The sequence below is a fragment of the Clupea harengus genome, chromosome 21, assembly GCF_900700415.2.
Source record: "Clupea harengus chromosome 21, Ch_v2.0.2, whole genome shotgun sequence".
NCBI classification, from domain to species: domain Eukaryota; kingdom Metazoa; phylum Chordata; class Actinopteri; order Clupeiformes; family Clupeidae; genus Clupea; species Clupea harengus.
This window is the reverse complement of record NC_045172.1, coordinates 21,382,051-21,392,050: the sequence shown is the minus strand read 5'-3', so window position 1 is coordinate 21,392,050 and position 10,000 is coordinate 21,382,051. Positions and strand designations below refer to the sequence as shown.

The 10,000-nt window shown below is 43.2% G+C and overlaps 1 protein-coding gene across 1 annotated transcript in view; it reads right to left on the bottom strand.

Moving 5' to 3' along the window:
* Positions 1 to 10,000, bottom strand: part of lrp1ba (low density lipoprotein receptor-related protein 1Ba) — a 199,114-nt gene that overhangs the window by 137,647 nt on the left and 51,467 nt on the right. The window contains 6 exon segments of the mRNA XM_042702858.1: positions 1,684 to 1,833; positions 2,601 to 2,695; positions 3,589 to 3,763; positions 4,103 to 4,330; positions 4,894 to 5,025; positions 9,010 to 9,254. Coding sequence (XP_042558792.1) covers positions 1,684 to 1,833; positions 2,601 to 2,695; positions 3,589 to 3,763; positions 4,103 to 4,330; positions 4,894 to 5,025; positions 9,010 to 9,254 — 1,025 coding nt within the window.

The window sequence follows — 10,000 nt, the reverse complement described above, 5'->3', positions numbered from 1 at the left end:
GCACATTTCAAATGTGATAGGCTAGAGATGTGTGTCGTTTGGGTCCAAATTATGGACGGAGAAAAGCAGTGATATTTAAATCAGTCAAAAGCCCGGCTAATGAACACAAAGGCATATGTTGGTGTGGGGGGGGGGGGGGGGGGGTGATATGAACTACAGGACTAAAGTGGACATTATTAAGAAGTGTACGTCCATCACCTTATCATCCTCTCAACTGTCTGTTTCATGCTAGTGTGGGTATACACTTGGACATTACTTGACCACAATTGTGTTTGGGGGTATTATGACTACGGTTTACCACTATAGTTGACCAGCAGCATTACCGTGATAATGTGCTCTTTTTATTATCAATTTTACCTCAGGCATAACGACAACAGCTACGCCCTTGAACTCCGCGAGCACAGGTTTATAACTCTTAACAAATGAGGAGTCGACACGTCAAAACGCGACACGGGATATGACGTCTCTATGACGTCTCTAGTAAGTTGTATAGGTCTAGTAAGTTAGTATACCCACACTCGTATACCTCACAACATTTAGCACACATCTAGTTCTCCGCTTTCCCTTTTTGCTGTTACTATGACAGCAGACACACTCCCCCTCCATCAGGACCACAAGTGCTACAGAGGGATTTCAGACGGATGGTGCTAAACTCACTCAGACAGAAACATATCAGAGAAAAATTCAGCACAGAGGTTCGGTGCCAGAGCGCCACTTAGAAACCAGAGACAAGCACACAAGCAGTCTCCAAGACTTCCTGAACATGTGTTATGGAGAGGGACTTGAGCAATGGGACATCAAAGTGATGCTGCCTGACAAAGAGCTGCATTTCAAGCCCTATCTGCAGAACAGCTAAGAATGATGGAGCCGAGACTAGACACATTATTCAGAGAGCGGAAAAAAAAAGACAATTTAAAAGAGTGGGAAAACTTGCAGGTGTCAAAGTCATTTGTATTCAACAAAGGAGAAGCACTCCAGATTGTGCTGTTCATTTTGAAGATTGAATTACATACACAGAGTGAGAAGACAGAGAACAAAAGTAGAAAAGAAAATAATAATTAAAATGATCTTGATCCAAACATACACAGTTATAAAATAATATATATATATATATATATATATATATATAATATACATATTATATATACTTATATTATATATATATATATAGTATATATATATATATATGTATAGATTATATGTGAATCATCATGTCATTTCATCAAGTGGTTTGTGTTTGTTGCATAACAAATCAATTAAACCGAACAAACAGTGAGTTTTCAGTGAGTGTGTGTTTAAATCACAGGCTCCGTCAGACATGCCTGGTTGCCGTCCCCACTGACACTGTGGTGCTGTGCTCAATGAGGCGAGGGGCCTGGGCGGCCAGTGGCTCACTGCTTATATAGCTTTATTCAGGGGCCACTTCACTGGCAGCAATTAATCTCCCCACTTCACACTCAATCAATACTGCGCATCACACACACACACACGTCCCATACACCCATCACCCAAACACAGGCGTGCACACGCACATTATCACACATACACACAAACACACATCCCATACACCCATCACCCAAACACAGGCATGCGCACACACACATAATTACACACACACACACACACACACACACACACACACACACACACACACACACACACACACAAACACACAACACTCACCCATAACGGCCAGTGCTGTGGCTTTCATTAACTCTTTCTTCATGGCCTCGATCACCTCCAGGCTGCCTCCGTCGAGGTTGCAGCGGTTGATGGTGCCGTTCCCTGAACTGATCCAGTAGAGCTTACCGTCTGGGAAGTCTATGGACAGGCCTGCACAGGAGGAGGAGGAAGAGGAGGAGGAGGAGGAGGAAGAGGAGGCTATTTCCCAGTACACAAGACAGTAGTGATAAATCACAGGAATTCATGTTACTTGTCAAGAACTGTCACAGCGAAGGGGGAAAAAATCCATTAAACTTACACGATTAAAAAGATTATAAAGTGTGGATATTATTAGGCTTGATGTGACCTTGTCACACTTTAAAACAATTTCCAAGGAAGGTTGTGGGGGGGGGTGGGGGTTTGACTGAGCGACAATGTTGATATATTTCATCTGAGGCAAAGTGACTTTCGTCTTGCTGCACCGAATGTGTGTCGGGTTATTTTCTGATCCCTCTCCCACTGGGAACTGAGTTTATTTCTAGCACTGGTGACCCAGAGGAGGTCAGCCTTTTTCACACACACATTTCACATTCAAAGATCATAACTGCCATTAGTTCTAAAGAATCCCTGTCATCACACGTGGTCTATCATATCTAATATATTTAAGTCGTGTATGTAAATGGGCAGTAGTGGAGGGAGAAGAAGATCATTTTAAAGAAACTGTACATTTGACCTTGGGCTTCTGTCTGGACCTGAAAATCAGGGCATCTATAATTGGTAAGAACCCTAAGAGATTAGACTGTGATTCTGCGATCTGTTAGAGGGAAAAAACGAATGCCGTGCTCCTTACAATAAGCGTTTCTTAAGCGTTTTGGATGCGTGCCAAAAAAATATGTAAAAATAAATACATAAATGGAATTTAAAAAAAAAATGTTTACCAACGGGCTCTTTTTGATTCTGATGAAGGATCTTGCTGTTGCTTCCGTCCATGTTTGCCATGTTTATCGTATTTCCATCAGTCCAATATATCTTCCTGCACAGAAAAGACACACACACGCACGCACACACACACACACACACACACACAAACACATTTTTGTTGAAGAGTGATTAATCGGGTCATGAGTGCACTACTCCACCCCGTTGTTAAGGCGCTAACACGTTCACCGGAGGCGGACCCGGGCAAAACAAGCCTTTCCATCTCTGGCGGATCACCAGCGGCTAGAAATCTGCTGAATGAAGCTGTCAGCCCCTGCCTGATGTCTCTCCTGCCGCCCATAAACATTTCTGACAGCCAACTTTCAAGAAGGACTTAAGAGACGGGGAATAAAGTGGGATGACAGATGCAGAAACAACGCTGCGCAGCACCGTAAATCACATCCCATAACGCCTGCCTGCCGACCTGCCCGCCCGTCCGCCCGCCCGCCCCTGTGTAGCGCAGCGTAGCGCAGACCAGGACTAGAGGAGCCCAAGGCTCCCATCAGTGTTGGGACATCACTGTCAATTATGCAAATATGCACCGATTATAACATTTAAAAAAAAAAACAACACTACTAATCCACATAGTGTAAAGCGTAACACTGTCATGTTATGGGATAATGTTTGCTCGCTATTTATAGAGGCAAATTACACGCAAGCTATTTTCCAACCTCTACTTCATAAGTAAATAGATTAAAAGTTACTCTGCTGCTGGAACTGGATCAGTTAATTAGCATAGTTATGTTAATGCTAATAACACAACTGAGCGTTGATCTTTTAGTTCATGTTTCACGACAGAATGCACTATTTCTCTCTCTCTCTCTGTCTCGCTCTCTCTCTCTCTCTCTCTCTCACACACACACACACACACACACACACACACACACACACACACATAGACAGATACAGTACACAAAGTACATAATACAATCTCGTTGGTCATCTCACCCTTTGACTGGATGCACCACTAGGCACTTGGGTTTGTCAATCCCGTGGACAACAGAGGTCTTCAGTGAACCATCCAAGCGAGCCACATTGATCTGGGTCTCGTCATTCTCCGAGCTCAGCCAGTACATGTTCCTGGACAGCCAGTCCAACGCCAGGCCTCTCACATTGAACAGATCTGCAACACAGTCAAAACATTCCACAACATTTATGAGGCACAAACACGAACATGTGTTTCATCTCAACTAAAAGCACGTTCCTGTCTGTATGCATAAACACTCACTTCATCTTCGTCAGCGCGACAAATCGATACTATTTCTTCCCTTGGGATATCAATAGATTGCAATCTTTTTTTTATTACAATCCATCACATCCTCCACCCACTGCATAAGCTAATATCGACTATCTATCACCACGCCTCATGTTCCTGGCTGATAGGCCTACGAAACGTACCAGCCGAGATGTGACAGATAAGACAATATTACTGTTTTGCATCATGGCAGAGCGTGATGCCTACCTCCAGATATGACGGTCTCAATCATTGTGCCGTTGATGAATGCACGCTTTATGGTGCGAGTTTTCACATCCGTCCAATAGATTCGCTCCTCCGCCGAGTCGTAATCCACCACTGTGACGTCGTCGATGTCAGGCACGGTTAGGGCGGTGATTATGTTGAAGTAAGGGTTGTCAATGTCGACTCCGCGGATCTCCGATCGCCGCGCGTACAACAGAAACCTCTTCAGCGCTGTGGGGAAGCGTGGGGGGAAAAAATATAAATGAATACAAAAAAATGAAATCCGTTTCCATATTTTTGAGGCCAGTATGTTTGCTTGACAGATGAACAGCAGGCCAACTGTTTTCAAGGCCTGACAAAGACATCAAAAGAGAACAGGGCTGTAACATGGCCCCAGGACATATTAGATAAGCTTAAGCTTGTTATCTACAGGGTTCAGTGAGGTGAGCGTCTCAAAAGAAGTATCAAACTCAAAGGCTAATATGCTTTTAAATAAGTAATAGAGCTAGCGTCCTTATGGACTCATATTTTTCTCCATTCCACATCAGAATTACCTCAGAATTACCCTCTCTTCCCAGTCAGAATGATAACGTAACAACACGACAATAACATTACAAAATAACAAGAATGCCTTTTTCTCTCTCACTCAGACTCTCTCTCCCCATCTCTTTCTTTCTCTCGCTCTTCATTTCTCTACCATTTTTCTCCATCTCTCTCCATCTCTCTCTGTCTCCCTCTCTCTCTCTCTCTAATGTTAAATCAAAGCCAGACTATCAGACATGCTGGATACTCACACATGCAGGACGTGTTGTCTGCGGACAGCTTCATGAGGTGGGGGCAGGAGCAGGAGGCCGTGCGGTTGGAGTTGAGTAGACACAGGTGGGAACAGGGTCCCCTGCCACTGTTTGCCCTGCAGGGGTTTGAAGCTGAAGAAAGGAAACACAACAAAAAAAAACTCTTTAAACATTGTATTATGATGCGTTAGCATGCTGGAAGGTGCAGATACTTATTACTTATTATGCTATGCTTATAGCATAAGGATTGCTTGTGTGTAGTATAGTTTTCTTGTGTGAAAAAATCAATAAAGAAGTCGTTAGAAAAGAAACTCTCAAATGAATCTCAGGTCACTGCCACTATGAGAAAAACAGGAGTTTACCCAGTTGATCCTCGATTAATGCAGAATAATGCAACTTAAGGAAAAGAGGGTTTAGTTAAAGATAGTATGACAGCACTGCGTGATGCTGCTTAATTTTGTTGAACTAAGACCTCAGAATATTCCTGTGGGTTGCAGTATGCAGCAGGTCAATACTCAGTACTTTCAAACACAATCTTCAGGCACTGTTCTCTCTGGTTCCAGTTCTCCCATGGACAGCAGACCGGTTCTGCGGTGTAGACCCTGTGCTGTTAGTGGAAACACTACTTGAGAACATCAATAGTCCCTGGGTGAAATCATTTCAAAACATCTGGGTTTTGGACCTTCAGCTTTCTTTCCCTTCCTGAAACATGTCTTTCTTTCCTTTCCTGAAACATGTCTTTCTTTCCCTTCCTGAAACATGTCTGCTTAAACAGTTCTGATGTGCATCTGCAGTGACTCTGAGCAACTCTCTAAACAAACACAGAGATGGCAGGTCCGCAGGTAGAGGGAAATTAAACAAGACTGAAACATGGCTTCTAAAATGCAAACACTGCGAGGGAAGAGATAGTTCAGCCGGAGGGGGGGACTAAGACAAGGGGAAAGAAAAACAAATACCAGTGATGATTCAACATGAAGTTTAAGACAAAAGCTTGCTGCTCTCATCAGAATCTGCACAAACCCCCAAAGAGCTGAAAAAGAACTCTTGGACCCAGACTCCATGGCTTTGCTATCACACGGTTCTCAAAATAACTGGAACAAACGCAGACAGTAAACAAGGGATGAGGGACCATGCTGGAACATGAGAAGCTTTCTCAATCAGTTCCCTCTTTATCTACCTGGAGTACACATTCATTACTCTGTCATATCAAGTGGTTCCGATTCGAAGGTTAAGCTTTCTGGTTTTATTTTAAAGAGCGGTTAAGACCGGTGAAAGTCCATACAGACACACTAAAAGACCAGCCACGTTGGCCCTATGTACTGTGCAAATGACGTGTATTGCTAAAACCCCACCATCAGTCCCTGCTAGAACTCCACCATCAGTTCCTGCTAGAATCCCACCATCAGTTCCTGCTAGAACTCCATCATCAGTTCCTGCTAGAATCCCACCATCAGTCCCTGCTAGAATCCCACCATCAGATCCTGCTAGAACTCCATCATCAGTTCCTGCTAGAATCCCACCATCAGTCCCTGCTAGAATCCCACCATCAGTTCCTGCTAGAACCCCACCATCAGTTCCTGCTAGAATCCCACCATCAGATCCTTCTAGAATCCCACCATCAGTTCCTGCTAGAACCCCACCATCAGTCCCTGCTAGAACTCCACCATCAGTTCCTGCTAGAACTCCACCATCAGTTCCTGCTAGAATCCCACCATCAGTCCCTGCTAGAATCCCACCATCAGTTCCTGCTAGAACCCCACCATCAGTTCCTGCTAGAATCCCACCATCAGATCCTTCTAGAATCCCACCATCAGTTCCTGCTAGAACCCCACCATCAGTCCCTGCTAGAACTCCACCATCAGTTCCTGCTAGAACTCCACCATCAGTTCCTGCTGTTTTTTGTTGATCCTTCCTGGATCCTGATGATGTTTGTTAATCCTTCCTGTTAAATAATCTTTATTTACTTCATGCTCTACATTGTAGGTGACGAGGGTGTTCTTCATTAGTTACCTCCCCAAATCCTTTGAGCTTGTATTGTCCTGCATGTAGTGTGTATTCATACTGCAGACCTGTGCATTGGAGAAGATCTGTCTTTCTATAGCACAGTGTTGTGGCAGCTTTTAGTAGCCCTCTGAGGCGACCATTTAAAGTGTGTTTCTGAGGCGACCATGTAAAGTGTGTTTCTGAGGCGGTTGTGTAAAGTGTGTTTCTGAGGTGACCATATAAAGTGTGTTTCTGATGCTGCCATGTAAAGTGTGTTTCTGAGGCGGCCATTTAAATTGTGTTTCTGAGGCGGCCATGTCTGCAGAGGTGTCGTCCGTCAGAAGTCGATGCCAGACCTGCTTTTAGCTCTCTCCTCATCACTTTAACAAAAACCTTTTAACACGATTAACAAAGTAATTACACACATCGACTAAAACGGGCCAAAATAAATCTTGTGATAAAAAAAACCTTCTCCTTTCTTTTCTCCAGCAGCTGGTATTTCTGCGTCCCAGGGAATACAGCTTGGAGCTCCATCATAGGCCCCCTTATTTATTGGGCATTTTGGCAATTTATTCTCAGGCTGGGCCAGGAAAGGTAAGCTGATTCCATTAAAGCAATTAGAGGCTATTTACATGAAATACAGCCGTGAGATGAGAGAGGAGCCAAAAGTGAAAGGTTTCTCGCCGAATCTCCATAGATAATTTACATACACAGTTCAGACACATTGATTTTTGCCTAAAGTAAATCGAGCAAAATATACATGAATTTATTCTCTATGCTCTATAATATGTATTGTACATCTATTCTTTACATCTAGATGTATCCAAGCCTATCCTTGTATCCAATGTTGTTATTGCTACATGTACAGTAGCTCCACACGGACATCTCCATACATATGTATTTCTAGTTCTTCATGGAAGTAGAACTTTAAAGTTTCAGGTGTTGCATAGCAACGTATTACTTACTGACTTTAGCCTATAATGGATTTCCTTTACGAAATGGACTGCTTGCGGACTACTTGTGGACAAAACCCAATGTCAATGGTAGCGGACATTAATTATTTCCTGCAGTCATTATCAAGATATATCGGACCTCCACATGTTGGAGTGGCCCATTCAATTCAATGGAACTTTCTGCAGCATTCTGAAGAGCTGTCAAATAAAATCATAAAATAAATAAATAATAAATGTTGAAATAATAAATAATACAAATAAAAGTAAAAACTAGAGATTGCTAGAGATGCATTATTTTTCTCTTTGGCAAAGACAGACAGTGCAAGGTTTTCAGGTGAAGGTCACCGTCTCCTTTCAAAACCCACATCAACAAACACGGTTTCTACCCATTTTCATGAAAGAGATTTCAAAACTTTTCCATGACTTTTCAAGCATCCTTTGTGAATTTTCCCTGACCTTTCATAACTTACAAGTACAAAACTTTGCGTACTTTAATCCACATGTCAGGCCTAAATATTGAATGAAAATTAGACAACAACCATTTCAATCCATATTCTGATAAGCTAGTTTGAAACACAACATTATCTATGGAAGAGTAACATGATTTAATTAGACCTACATAGGCCAAAATGAAATTCCATGACTTTTCCTAAACTTTCAATACATTTACTGAATTTCATGACTTTTCCAAGCCTGTAAAATGGGATTTTAAAATGTCATGACTTTTCCAAGATTTCCATGACGGTAGGAACCCTGTTCACCTCACAAGAATCACCAAAATGTTTAAAAATCCGTTAGCATTAGCCTAGCAATACTTACAGAAACCTGTTACCATTAGTCTAGCAATGCTTACAGAAACATGTTACCATTAGCCTAGTAATGCTTACAGAAACCTACTGAACCTGTTACCTTTAGCTTAGCAATGCTTACAGAAACCTACTGTTACTGTGGCCATGGGTGAAGCTTCATGGTGTGTTGTCTAGAGAAGAAAATCATTTTATCCTATTATCTAAGGCACAGCACACAGACTTCTCTTCAACAACATCTGCTGGGTTTTCTTAATGAGATTGAGATTAATCCATAATTAATTTATCAGGGAAACTGTGTAATTATCTGTACGGCCTAAAAGAGCGACTATTCTTCACGGCTTGATTATATACAGTGGCAGAGGCGTACGTACCTTGTGGCTGGCGGCTTGGGTGAAATATTTGCAGGTCGAAAGGCTGGGCGCTTGTTTTCTGGATCACTGTCACATTGGCCCCGGTCCATTTGTTGGCCCTGGTCAGCGTGTTGGTTCTCCAGTCTGTCCAATACACACTGCCCCCGAACAGGCTCACAGCAAAGGGATGCGACAGGTACTCGTGCCCCCTGAGGATCTCAATCAGCCCGCTGCCATCGTACAGGGCAGAGTAGATGGCATCAGAGCTATGGGGGAGAAGAGAGAACAGATGGAGAAGGAGAGGGAAAAAGAGAGGGAGCCAGGGAGGGAGAGAGAGAGAGGGAGGGAGGGAGAGAGAGGGGGGCAGGTTGGGAGAGAGAGAGGGAGAGAGACAGAGAGAGGGGGGAGAAAGAGAGAGAGGGAGAGAGAAAGAGAGGGAGGGAGAGAGGGAGGAAATCTTTTCCATCAGCCAGGAATATCAGGCTGATTATATTTGCGAGAAGCTTTGCTTTCAGGCTTTCTTCTGTCAGTCAAGCACCTCCATTACGACAGAGATGCTCAAAGCAGTCACTCGCCCGCTCTCTCGCTCACACATATTCACAAGGCGGAAAACATTTTCAAAATGGCTGAGTGCCCATGCATTAGCAGGCGAGATGAAGATATCGATTTCTGTTAATAACCCGACTTCAGAGCAAGAGAGAAGGAGAGCCAAAGAAAGAAAGAGAGAGAGAGAGAGAGAGAGGGGGAGGGAGAGAAAAGAGAGAGAGAGAGAGAGAGAGAGAAGGAGAATTCTTTGAGAGATGCAGAATGCAGAAAACAAAATACAATGTCGGATCAATACAATTATTTCTTCTGTGTCATTCATCACCCTTGCCTTGCACATCGTGAGTATCAATTTATTTCTCAATCAGTATCAATATTCCACCTGGAGCTTCCTCGGCTGCAACTTCAACACCACTAGCACAAACACAGCTGCTAGCAAACATGGCCGATCTAAACCAGCCTATATCCT